The sequence below is a fragment of the Cricetulus griseus genome, assembly GCF_003668045.3.
Source record: "Cricetulus griseus strain 17A/GY chromosome 1 unlocalized genomic scaffold, alternate assembly CriGri-PICRH-1.0 chr1_0, whole genome shotgun sequence".
NCBI lineage: Eukaryota > Metazoa > Chordata > Mammalia > Rodentia > Cricetidae > Cricetulus > Cricetulus griseus.
Window position 1 is genome coordinate 39090278 of NW_023276806.1, and position 14219 is coordinate 39104496.

At 36.7% G+C, this 14219-nt stretch overlaps 1 protein-coding gene across 1 annotated transcript in view; it reads right to left on the reverse strand.

Annotated features, from left to right (window-relative positions):
* Positions 1-14219, reverse strand: part of Dpyd (dihydropyrimidine dehydrogenase) — an 830055-nt gene that overhangs the window by 139577 nt on the left and 676259 nt on the right. The window contains exon 19 of the mRNA XM_027395605.1: positions 13946-14088. Coding sequence (XP_027251406.1) covers positions 13946-14088 — 143 coding nt within the window. The remainder of the gene's footprint in view (positions 1-13945; positions 14089-14219) is intronic.

Below are 14219 nucleotides of genomic sequence, written 5' to 3' on the forward strand. Positions count from 1 at the left end.
GGTGTGTGTGTCTAGGAATATATCTCAGGCTTAGTAATGGGCACCTTTATTCACCAAGCCATCTTACTAGCACTTGTACCAAAAATCCAACTTGTAATTATCCTTCTATGTGTTCAAGAGCATGTATTTCAAGGTAGAGACTGATTTCATGCCTAGTGTAGACTGAGGTCATTCAGTCATGAGGATAAGCCTGGCCTCTGAACTCTGGGTTAGAAATCAATGAAAACACAGATAGCATTTCCCTTAACTCCTTTTTTAGAACCCTTAAATTTATACATTTTCTAATTTCTATAAGATATATAAGCCATTATTGTGATTTCTAGTAAATTCTTTACACACTGTTTTTAGGATTACAAGACTTTTCATATTTTACTATCATTTCTGTTTCTAGCAGGAGGCACAATTAATACAGTAAAATAAAACCTGTTGCCAAATTATTTGATTTTTTTTATTCCTTGGTGAATCATTATCATTGGCACCAAGAAAACCTTTAATAAATGTCAGCTGTATGACTAGAATTGAATGAGTTTGGCTCTCTCTCTCTCTCTCTCTCTCTCTCTCTCTCTCTCTCTCTCTCTCTCTCTCTCCTCTCTGTGTCTCTTTTTCTCTAGGAGTTTATAATTAATTAGAGGCAGAAACAATCACAGTTGATATTCATTTTACAACTAAACTGAAAGCTGTACCAGAGTGCTGAAGACTCCCTGACATGCCAATCATTGCTGGATAATGAGAGGTTTGATGGAACCAGGTGGCTGGAGCTTGAGAAAGACATTCAGGGAACAAAGATTCTGAATTGTGATCCGTTATTTAACATACTAAAGTCCATTTTCCCTTCTGGCATCCAAATGAGAAAGATATTCTAACTTTATTTTATAGATGAATAAACTAAGGTTTGTAGGTTAACTAACAATAATGAGCCAGGATTTATCCTGATAATAAATGGTGAGGCCAGACATCAAGTATAGAGAGTGGGACTTGAAGCTCCTGCCTTCTTTGCAATGAATATATATGCGAACACCATGACACGTAACCATAGCACACAAACATTATGAAGGGGCTGAAAGGCTAGGATAAACTGGAATATTGAAGATTGTTAGAGATGGGGAACTTGGAGAATATTATTTCACAAGATGAAAAGCAAAATCAAAATATCAATTCATGTGTTAGATAGTGACATGGAGGCAAAGGGGCACAGGAGGAGAACGGTCCAGCTTCAGTTGTATTTCAGGAACTACAGCTATTACCAGTGCTTATAAAGCACATGTCAGAGCTTGGGTGTATTTGATATGGTTTTTGGTTTCAAGATATAGTTGTTCTGTGATCTAGTGGCATTTCAACTCTAGCTCTTTCTCCTCTCTTCTGCATTACTTCTCAAACTTCAGATATATTCAAGGTTCAAACTCTGCAAATGTCTATTTAAATCAATACTCATATTTTTCTAATCAAGGAAGGAAGGAAGGAGAACTCGTCAGTGCTGTTGCATAGCCATGGCATCAGAAGACAGGTAGCAGTTTACTTACAGGAAAGAAAGGAAGAGGAGACAGGAGAGAAGAAAACATGAATTACATCATGATACATAGCATTCAAAGTGATAGCTGGGCTTGTCAGAGGGCAACTGCAGAGGGTCTACATTGTGGACATGGTGACCATGAGTGAGCCTTACTGCACACAGAATCACAAATACGGGCGTAGAACAGCAAGATAAAAGAATAGAGGCTTAATTTGTGATAATTGCAAAGAACAATCACTGCTACTATATATAAGGTGCATTTTAAAAGTCACCAGTTTAACCACAGATTGTGAAAACACCAATGTGTTCTGGCTGCATTAGGATAAAAAGAGTGAACATGAAGAAAAGTGGCTATAACCCATGGGCTTCATTTGTACAATGAGCTAATGATTAGGGATCACTCAAAAATGTAATTAAGAAAAGTAATAAGGGATTACATCAGCATATAGAGAGAATGGCATGGTACAAAGTGAATGTTGTGATCAGAAATTCTTATAGTGGTAAGAATTCAGGAGGAGCCAACTGTAAAATACATTCTTGTGGTATACTGATCTCAGTTGCAAAAGAAATACTTTCATCTATTCTGATCTAAAACCTTGGGGAAATTTTTAAATATATTAGTCAAATGATAAAACTGTGTGCTTCAGGAAAGGAATCTGTATTGCTCTGTTTGGGGATGAATATTTAATAATGTTTTTCTTTGTATTGAATATAGATGATGATGTTTTATCATTAGCATAACACATACTTGAGATGTGCTTCCTCTATAAGTAAAGGATTTGTGTTAACAAACACACATTTTTGTGGGCAGTCTCCCTTGGGGGCAGTCTAGAAATATTTACAGGCAGCTAATCAAAGGTAAAGATAGCTGTTAATAGGCCTTGAAGAAAGAAGAATTAAAATCTTAAAGAATAAAATCCAGTAATCAAAAATGAATAATATATAAGGTATTAAAGGGTAGAGGGGAGAGAGATAAATAACACTAAAAATTGTTTGAATTAAAGCCATAGGGAAACATTCTAATATAAGCTTACTTAAAATAGATTATATATGTGTATGTGGGCATACATACATGTACTTATGCCACATGGCATGTAAGAACCTCAAGAGTCATGCACTGCCTAACAAAATCCTGGTGTCACAAATAGAAAACCTCACCTCTAGTTGCTATTGGAAGAAATACAAGTCTTCCAAAACAATATAGGCTGTTGCCTTTAACCCTGCTTGCCTTTTAACACTTGAAGGTTAAGACTGTATTGCTGAAGGCACAGCACATTTCAGACTCAGAATTTGGAAGAATCAAACTGGAACTGATCAAAAAGCCTCCTTTCTGAGGACTGGCTCTCACAACACCAGAAGGTACTATACAAGATGCTAAGGGAGTGGACCAATTGGTAGTTGTACCCAGATGTAAAGCCTATGAATCATTAATGATGTTTGGCCCAGAAATCCACAAAAGAGGCATTTTATCTTGTCGATAACTAACAGTTGTCTAATTTGACTTATGGGCCACCCAAGGAGAGGCAGTTCATACCTAGTACTAGAAACCTAGCCAACTACATATGCCAAACCCTGGAGGAAAATATGCTACTTCCATTTTCTTAAACCAGTGTAACTTCTAAATGAGCTAAACTTCTCCTCACATCCAGAGATAAATGTAGCTCTAACCCCTCATCGAAGAAGTTCCTTTTCCAACAAATAAAGACCATTAGAGACACAAAAGCAGTCAAAATGCAGAGAATAAGAAATCCAACTCCAGTTGATGCATCTGTGATGCAGCTCTTACTCCTAGGACTTAGGGGAAACCATAGAAGAGGAAGCAGGCCCAGAGAACCAGAACACTTGTTCCTAGATGTGAGACAGAAAACACATCCATGGAATCTCAACAGTGGTTTCCTGAACAAGGCTGGTGTAATGAAAACCCTAGTAGATATGCTAATGAGGACAGAGTTAATGCCACAAGATCCCAACTCTAGATGAAGAGCTACAGGTACAGTTGAGCTCCTACATACGTTGTCCAATCTCAAATGGCCACTTCTTGTGAGCAACATAAAATAACTCAGGTTGTATAGACATGTGTATACACACATGTGTTTAATATGTGTAGAGTAATAAAGAATAAGAGGTCTCTAATTTGGGAGGAAGAGAGGAGACAATGGAGGAGTTGGGGAGAAGAAGGGCAGAAATGATTTAGGTGTGGTACTCATGCATGAAGTTCTCAAAATTAACAAGACATCATGCAAGCACAAAGCTAAATGCTTCACTGAGAAGTTGGTCCTTGTCTCTTTCTTTGAATGTGTCTATTTCAGAAGAGTGTCCTTAGATGTTGGTACTGCTAAGAATTCTGTCCTAAGATGCCTTTCAGTATCTTTACCCAAGTCATTTTCTATCCTGACTTTAAGAGGAGAATGGAAATTTAGCTCAATTCAAAAAACAAGTCAGTTATCTTTAGGATTGTTTATAGGTTACTAAATTAATTCTTAAATTGAAAAATTAGGTAGTGATGATATTCAACAAATTGCTTCCCCTACCAATCTCTCGTAACCATTTGAATCGATACATCATGATAAAACTGTTAAAACACTTTAGTGGCTAGTCGCAGCCCATCTAAGTGAGACTGGTAAACTGGAAATAAAGAAAAGCAACACAGAAAACAGTGTTTACAAAATAATGTGGGATACGAGAACCTAAATACCAGTGATATATTTTTAACCTTTGGAGTAGAATAGAAAACAATTGTTCAGAACTTTGGTCAAACATATGAACACTGAGAAATAAAACTTGCAGTAAATAGTGATTTGTACGTATAATATAAAAAGGGTCAGATAACATAAAGCCCTGGGGTCAGGGTCAATAAGAAAGTCAGCCAAATGACATTTATAAGACAACGGCCATCGAAATTACATGCCACTCTATCTGCTGGCACTGCAGCCAACTCACTATTATTTTCTAATCTAAAATAATCATCTTGTGACAATATTATTTTTCTATAGTAAAACTGTCTTCCAAAAATATTAGATTTAATTTCCATTAATTTCCATTGACTCTAGATGCTAATCCTTCTGTCAAGTGGAGAATATGCAGTCACTTGAAGGCTCAGTGGGTTTCCATTTAATTTCTTCCCTTTGCTTATAAACATCATTTGTTGCCCTGGAATCAAGATGCTTTTTAAGAATTACAGCCTCTTGAAAACAGCCTTCCATTAAAGTCATTTAAAATAATGTAATAATTGACATGGTAATTAGAACTTCATTGAATGGGATACTAAGACCATATTTTTCTTATATATTATTGGAAGAATATAGAACTTCTGTCTTTTTAAGTATCTACTTGCATATTATTCTTTAAATTGTAAATTAAATACTCATTAAAGCTAGACAATAGGAAATTGTATAATGGATATTAAAATATGCCTATCTTCACCAGTTATATGAAATAGCTAAGATGCCATTTAAAAATGACTTTGGTCACAACAATTCTTCATCTGTTACACTCTATCTTTAAAGGAAATGACCATAGAAGGAAATATATGAAATCATTGAATAAAAACTTTGGAGGTACCCAGTGAAAATTTGAATGTTATGTGTCATGATTTTTAAATAACCCAATGGTACCCATTGACAAAGTCTGGGTGCTTAAGTCTCCATGTACATTTTGAGCAAGAAAAAGCCAACACTATTCCTACCTCTGTGGAAACAGAAGTATCATCCTGCTCCAATTAATCATTTCTTCTATACATTTAATAGGATAAAATACACTTTCTAGCCACAATAAAAGATCCAATTTAGCTTAACGTAGCTGCATTACAGTGTAATTATTGTTAAAATTTGACTAAGTTATCTGAGTCCAGTGAACAGCTGTCCTGTGATGATCTTTCTGCAGAGTGACTGGACATCAAGCTCTCTTGTTTTACTATCTTTTAGGATTTCTAATAACTTCAGGGACAACCCCATGCACACAAAGATAGTATGCAAAAATCAGCCACCCCAAATCACTGAAGGCACAGGTCAGCATAGTATGCACATAATCTGATGATTTCCCTCCATCCTGAGTGAAGGTTCTTACAAGATTGAACTATAATGCCAATATCATTTAATTGAATTTCATATGTTCAAAGTCAGTCTATAGAAAAGAGGTTCTCATCTTTTCTATATCCTCTATATAGGTGCAGTAGAGAATAATGTTCATTTTATGAAGATTTTTATCACTTAATGCAGCAGAAGGCTGAACTTAGGTTGAAATACAAAGCCCTGAGCAACACTTCAGCAACAATTACAGATCAGTATTTAGAATGGAGGAAGGGGATCTAGGACTCATAAGGAAGGCATAATCCATGACTCACAACCAAAACAAAATCAAGAAAACACAGGCTAGGGAGAGGGCTTGGGTAGCAAAGATCAGAGAGGTGATCTGTGACCCCAGTGTTGGACAGGAGATCCCTGGAGCACTAGAGCATGCTGGCCAGTTTGTTTAGGCAATCTGTGAACTATATGTTCAGTGACAGAATATCAAAAATAGAGTGTAGAGAAGACTGAAGACCCTAGAAATCTCCTGGTTCTACATATGTACTATAAGCACAGCAGATATAGAAAGATAGATGAAAGATGCTAGATGATTCATATATACATACAAAATACATACATACATATGTGGATACATAGATATGTAGATAGATTATGATAATAATGATAGATGATAGATAGAATGAATTACAAAAGAAAAGTCAACATTAATGTATTAAGACACTTTCTGCAAACCTCTTTACAGAAGAATTAACTTTATTGTGTTGTTCATGAACAGTTGATTGGTAACAGAGACAAGCTCCATAACTATAATATAGCACATCACAGAAATTGCATAACAAGAGGGTATTTACAAATTTTAGTACCTGGAACTTACTGATAATTTTCCTCTAGCCTCTTAATAGCTCTTATTTGCATATTTTAATGAAAGGCTGTCAAATAAGATGGGAAAAAAAACCCGGAGATTTCAAAGACACTGGAATTCACTGTAACAAATTAGAAGCCAGTTGAGTTGACTGACAAAGTATGACTAGCTATCTAGGAACATAAATCCAAAAAAGATTTTGAACCTAATTTCTAGGACAGAATACTATAGGGGGTTCCATTATAGTAGTAATATTCACTCCAGAGTTTTCCAAGAGAAGCAACCTGTCACACTCAGTGTGTTTCCTAATTACATTCTTAGATTTTTGTAGTTTGTATTCTATTGCTACTAATTACTATTGTTTTACCTGTAAAAGAGGAACTCAAACTCATTTATAGTTAATAACAATATTACAAACTATAATCCTTACCTGCATTTTAGATCTTCATCCCACATAAATGTAACCATCCTCTAGAGACTCTAGCTCCCTTCACTCTACCTCTGTCAGTCACTCATTCATACTCCCCCCATGTATGTATAGCATTTATTTTTTTTAGATTCCACATGCAATGAATATCAGGAAGCAGCTTGATTTGTGTGTAGCTTAGTAAATTTAGTCATGATACTAAGGGTGATCCATGTTGTAAAATGTGGAGTCTGCTTTTAACTGAGGTCGAATAGTCTTCCAATTCATACACGCACTCTCTGTCTCTGTCTCTGTCTCTGTCTCTGTCTCTGTCTCTTTCTCACAAACACACACACACACACACACACACACACCGAGAGAAAGAGAGAGAGAGAGAGAGAGAGAGAGAGAGAGAGAGAGAGAGTGAGAGAGCCCACAGTTTCTTTATTCATTAATCAGTTGATGATCACTTTGGTTGCTCAAACAAAAATGTATATACCAATGGAAGATAATGCCTTAATTTATTTGGGGTTTGGGTATATCTTGATAAAGAGATTACAGGGTTCTAAGGAAGTTCTGTTTTTAAAGTTTTTGAGAAACAGCCATGTTATTTTTCTACAATAGTTGTGCAGATTTACACTCCCAATAGTGTATAAACATCTCCATTTCTCTGCATTCTCATGAACTTTTGCTATCTTTCTTATCTCTAACCTTTAATAACAGCTATTCCAACAGTTACAAAGGGACATCTTACCAAGGTTTTGAGTTTTCCTAGTCATTTCCTATATGGATACCTATAGACAAAAGTTTCTGTCCCACCTGTTCCTGAAATCCTTTAACCCCAAATAAATGCATGGAGGCTTATATCAATTATAAACAGTTTGGTCTATTGCTTAGGCTTCTTATTGTCTAGCTCTCTCTCTTAGTTATTGACTCATTTCCATTCATCTGTGTCTCTCCAAGTGACCTTGGCTTACCGGAGAATGTCTGGGCATTCCCAGTAGCTACATGGTGATTCCCTGGTGACTCACGCTCTTTGGTCCTCCTCCCAGTCTTCTAGTCTGGTAGACTCACCTATATTTCCGTCTGGCTACATCCTGCCTATTCATTGGTCTAAACAGCTTTATTCATCAACCAATAAGGGAAACGTATGTTCACAGCATACAGAAGGATATCCTCCATCAGACACCTTTTCATAAACTTAACTAGACATTTACATACCTTCTTTGGAAAATATCTATTTAGGCTTTTGCCCATTTTAAAGTAGTTTTTTTCCTCTTCCCCTTTTCTTTCCATTCCTCCTCCTTTCCCTTAACATTTTTTTTTAATTTTCCTACATAGTTGTATAAACTTACATATTTTGGGTATTTATTCCGTAGAAGATATATAGCTTGCAAATATTTCCCCAACACAAAGGCAGGCTCTTCTTTCTGTATATCTATGTGTCATGCATAGGCATATATGGTTGTATGTGTTCATGTGTATGCATGAATATGGACACTGGAAATCAGCATCAAGGGTTTTTTTTTTTAAATCAATGCACTTACACATAATTTTTTTTGACAAAACATCCCTCAGTGAACTTGGAGCTTGCAGATTCAGCTGGGTTTGCTGGCCACCAAGCTTTAGGTAGTATATTTGGAACTGGGGACCCAAATTAAGGTCCTCATGCTTGGATAGCAAGTATTTTATCTGCTCACTGAGATGCCCCATGACTCATAGGCAACATTTTCATGTGTTGTCTGTTTCTTTTGATGGAGTAGCATTATATTATGGCTCACTTTGATTTGTTTATGTTTGTTTTATTGCCTATGTTTTTCCTGTCCCGTTATAAGACTAGTCACAGCCAATATTGTTCCAGGAGATTTCCTCTGTTCCCATCTAGGAATTTTACAGTTTCAGATCTTATGTTTCTTGAATTCAACTTGTTTTTTTGTGCGTATGTTACATTGTATATGTGACTAGGTGGACAATTCTATGTGACACATATTAGTTAAGAAGGATAGAATATTGTCACATTTACTTAGCAGAGGAAAGAAATTTATCTTTTTGGTATTGACATGGAAATACTTTTGCAAAATTGTGTGTCTTATTTTCAAACACATGAACAGAATTTGAAATTACAGCTTGAGTATACTTCTTTCTTGCCAGTCTATACTTCACTTTTGAGTAGAAATAATTAGGAAGGCAGAGTTGATACATATAGAATCAGAGAAGGGGACTGAGTTGGGGAACAAGAGCCAACAAGCAGACACAATCAGAGAAATGGGAATGTAATAAGGGAGAGAGGTAAAGGTCTCAAAAAGATTGAAGTGACCTGCTCAAGAGAATTTTATGGAGAATTAAAAAAGGAAAAAGATAACTAAAATCAGATTCTGACTAGTGCTGAAGGCCAAGCTGACATTAAACACTGTGAACTTGGACTAAATCCAATTGGCAGAGTTGCTTGAATTTCTCTAGCAATATTCAGCAGTTCAGAAATATAGAAAATGAAAGGTTATATTAACCCAGGATTAGGGAGTGGAGTGGAGTGGAATTCAGTTACAGTGGAAGACAGGCAAAAATGTGATACAACTCCAACCACACTGAAACACCCTACCCAATTTCAAATTCGTTTGTCCAATTTATGACCATCTAGAGAATGTTTTAATAGTGTTTTTTTTCAAATCTTAGCTAAACTTTTTGAAACATATTTTCTGACCAAATGGTAGTCTGATTTCAGCTAATGGTAAGATTGGTACATAAATCTATAATTTTCTGCCAGTAAAGTACTATGGGTAGAACTTCATATATTTAACAAAATTACTGAAATCCAATGTTCTAGAGAACTGTGTGAACATCATTTAGGCCATTCCCTACCAGAGCTGAAGGGCAAGAAGTTTGTTTTGTGTTTTGTTTTGTTTGATTCTGTGAACCACTGTACTTGTGATCAGAGTTTTGCTAAAGATAATAAAGAACTCAAGCACAGTTAACACAACATGTTTCTGGTCTACATTACATAGGGTTAGGGTTAGGGTTAGGATTAGGGTCATTGGTGGTGAATGACTATGTGTAGTCTGGTGTGAAGCAGCACAGTAAACCCAACAAAGGCCCTCTCCAGGAAACCTAAGCCAACAGGGCTTGAATCTGTGAGTTATTCTGTGTAGAAAGGAACTGAACAGGCACCTTGTGGGGGAGTAGACCAGAGGACATGGCAGCGATGTGCTGATGAAAAACTAAAGAGGAAGAAAAGTTTAGGACCAAGATACAGACAGAAAAAGAGAAGACAGAAATTTACATTCTTGAGGCAAAATATACAGCAAAGTTCAAAATATCTGTTTTCTTCTGGTTTCTTTTTGAAGGATCTACTACATGGTCTTCTCTTTCTGATGTTCCAAAGTGCATTCTTTTAAAATTGAATTACATTGAGTGTGTATGTATGTGTGCATTCACATGCATGCCACAATATGTGTGGAGGTCAGAGGGTGATTTGTGAATGGTGGTTCTCTCCTACCTCTATGTGGGTCACAGGGATTGAACTCAAGTTGTGGAGCTTGGCACTAAATCTTGACCATAACAAGACATCTTTCCAACACTGCCCTCTTTAATAATTCTTTTCATTTTATATGTTTATCAACCACTCTTTTAGTTAAGGTCTTCTGGTAATTAATTGGCTTTATTTTCCTTCAGTTGAGAGAGTTTAATCTTCACTTTATACCTGAATGAACAGAATCTGGGTGGAGAGTTCTTTTCCTTCCAGTATTAAAAATTACATCGGTACTTCCTTCTAGGCTGCATGGTTTCTTGTGAGAAACCAGTTGGCCTCAGTTACTTCTCAGAGATTTCATGTCATTTCCTTCCTGCTTCTTTGAACTTTCTTTCTTTGTTCATAGAGATTTCAGAAGTTGGAATACAACAGATTTACTGATAGATTTCTTTAGTGATATATTGTTTGTAATCTAACAAAGTTTTCCTGAAGATCAGAATGCAGAGGTAAGCCACGAGTTAACCACACACCTAGTTAGCCATAGAGGACAGGCAGTGGTGGCCACCCCTTTAATCTCAGCACATGGAAGACAGAGGTAGATGGATCTTTGTCAGTTCAAGACCACACTGGGCTACATGAGAGTGAATCAGTCTAAAAGAGAAACAGAGCTCACACCTTTAATCCCAGAATTAAAGAGAATATAAGGCAGAAGCTCAGTGTAGTCTCAGAGAACAGTCTGAGGATTTGTGGAGACATGATCACCCTTTAAATCTAAGGTAGAGGTAAGAGCTAGGGGCTGACTGCTTTGCTTTTCTGATCTTCAGCTTGAATCCCAATAGCTGTCTCTTGATTTTTGTTATTCCGGCTACAGATTTTGTTTATCTATCCTATTCAGGGTTCCATTAAGTTGTAGAATCTACAGGCTTAGACCTTTTGCAGAAAATCCTTTATCTTGGCTTTCTTGTATGTCATCTCTGTGATTCAGTGTTGTATTAGTTCTTGTGATATCTCTCATCCCTAAGTCTATGTGCCCCCTTTTCAGATGTTTTATATTTTCTCAATCACTGCTAGCTTTTTCTTCCCCTCTCTCCATTGTGCTGATGAGCACATCCATCAGGTTTTCTTTTATAATTCTAATGAACAGGGTTGCTTTAAGTGCCAAAGTTTCCATTGTTTTTTCTTATTCATTTATTTTTGATTTACTAAAAACTTTTTTCATATGCCTTTTGATTATATTCTTTTACCCTCTAACTCTTTCCAGATCTTCCCTACCTCCCTATCCATCCAATTTCATGTTCTTTCAAAAAACCCTGTGAAATTAAAAAAAAAAACACACACAAAAATTGATTTTTTAAAAAAAGCCAAACCAAACCAAAGCAAAAAGCACACACAAAACATGGAGTCTATTTTGTGTTGGCCGAGTATTCCCCAAAAATGTTTCTAAGTGCTAGTAATATAATTTTATCTTTGCTATTTTGAAATCATTGTGAGGTAATTATAAAATCTGTCACCTTGGCATTGATGTCTATCAGTTTTATTTTTATCACCCAACCTTCTATCTTCCCAGGATCTTAACATTTGGAGTATTGCATTGACATACTTTTCTCTCATTTTTGCTTTGTAATTTCTTTTAAGGTAAGGTTTAAGAATGTATCTGGTTTGACCTCTCTCTGAGCTCCTCTTCCTATGCCTTCTAAATGCTATGATTACTGGATAAGCTACAAATCTGGGCTAAAATTTGTGGGTGCTTGCACAAGATAATGGGGATGCAAAGGTCTTGCACATGCCAGGCAAGCACTGGGCCACTGAGTTACATCACCTTCCAATATGAGGAGGTACAACTTTCTTTTCACCTTCATTTTTACTCATCCCTTTCCAGCAAAGGAAAGAGGGGATACTGACTTGGACTGTCAGATGAAGACCAAGGTTCCCTCCTAGACATTCATGGGACACCACTTCTTTTTCTGACTAGGGAAGGATGGAGACTTTGGCTCCAATTATGATTCTACAGGCAGGTTCTGGCCATAGTAGGACTGCCTTTTTGCTATTGTCCATTTTAGCTTTGCTGACACCACAGAAAGAAGAAAAGTCTCATACCTAAAGGGTAGAGATGACAATGTTGCTTCCCCACCAGACATCTCTGAGATCATGTCATAAAGAGGCAGAGAACTATCTCATTAATCTTCAGTGAGAATCCCCTGATGGAGCTCACTCTTTGTCCCATGGAGATGTCAATGTAATTTTGTCATGACTAGTTTACAACCTCATTCTCACATATCAGCCATCTTAGCATTGGTATCTGAGGAGCATGGAGGTCCAGGAACCCCAAATATCCAAATGGATGGAGGTGGGAATATAGAGTTTTAAATGTAACAAGTTTGACTAAAGTAAAGGAGGTACTACTATCTGTCAGTTTCCTGTCTGATTGGACTGCTTCTTTGGATAGAGAGAGCAGATTTTTCTATTTGTACCTGACACTTTGGCTTTCTGGCCTCCTGCTCCATGAGTGGGATTCACAGACTAACCAGCCAGGACATCACTGGGTTTTGTTCCTGGGGTCTTGAAATTCCTTGTCAGCCTGCCTTCTTTGTACATTTCATGGTCTATTTATATTGAGGTCAAACAAAAGGGATCTATAGTTGTGTTAAGTGGCGATTTGGGGGGCCAAATAAGTCTATTTTATTTTATTGGAAGAATTCCACCTTCATTTGTAATACTTAATACTTAATAATATAATACTTCCATGCTCAACTTTGATACATAAGACAAAGTTAATTGTTTGAATAGAATTAGAAACACAAGCTATTTGAACACTGTTTGCCACTGAGTTTAAGTGATATTAAATTTTGCTTTCTAATTGCCATTGACACTGGATGATAAAAATCATAAAACGGGGAATCACCTGAAATTCAGTGTAGTATTTATGCAATATATTTTCACTGTTGGGTTGTCTTAGACTTCAAATCCGTGTATGTGGCTCCTTAGAGAAATGCCGATGCTACAATGTCTTAACTTTAAATACAAATGTTTAAATAAAATGGGAGCTGGGCATGGTCACACCAGCCTTTGAGTCAACACTCAATGCCAGGAGGATTGTGAGTCCAAGGCAAGTCTCAGAAAAGAAGGAAAAATAAGATGAAATGATGATACCAATTTTGTATTATCTATGTGGGTGCTGTTAGGAATCCCTTTGTGAAGGCACTGGAAAACTGCCTCAGATTTTAGTATAAGAAGCTGAAGAACAAATTTATATTTTGTGGCATGAAGGATATAAAACCAATGACTGCGAGTTCTGGATTGGCCACATCTTTTGTTTCATTCAAATATCCACAGAGATCCTGCTCATAAATGCAGATTTCCACATTGTAATTGCTTCTCATCTGATAGCATATAGTATGCATCTGGTACTTGGTCTCATTTATTTTTGGACAGATTGGTGGATTAATATACTAGAAAAATGTTCACAAGTTCTATTTAGTAGGACAGGAAGAAAGTCCAGGTATTTTGTTTTCCTTTTCAGACTCAGTAAGAAAGGAAGGAAGGAAGGAAAAGAAAAAGAAAAAATGGTTGCTACCACTTTGCCCTCTCACTACTTCTTTCTTTGGAGGTTTCCAAAGCATGCGTATCTATCATATGATTTACCTTGTATCGGGGAAATGAAAAGCACAAGGCTTACCTGGAGAACTGAAGCACCACTATGAAGAAACTGAAGTCCACTTTCGGCTGAGTCAATTCCACCTGTGGCCAAAATAGGAAACCCAGGCAAAGCACGGGCAATGGCGGTCACAGCTCTCAAAGCAATAGGTCTGATGGCAGTTCCTGCAGAATACAAAGAAGCTTGGTGGCTAGAATGTCTGACACAGGTACACATTGTCTTATAATTACCGTTAAGCATTGGCAATATTTTACTAGGTACATTTCCAATTTCTTTATCTGTTTCAAAGTGCTTT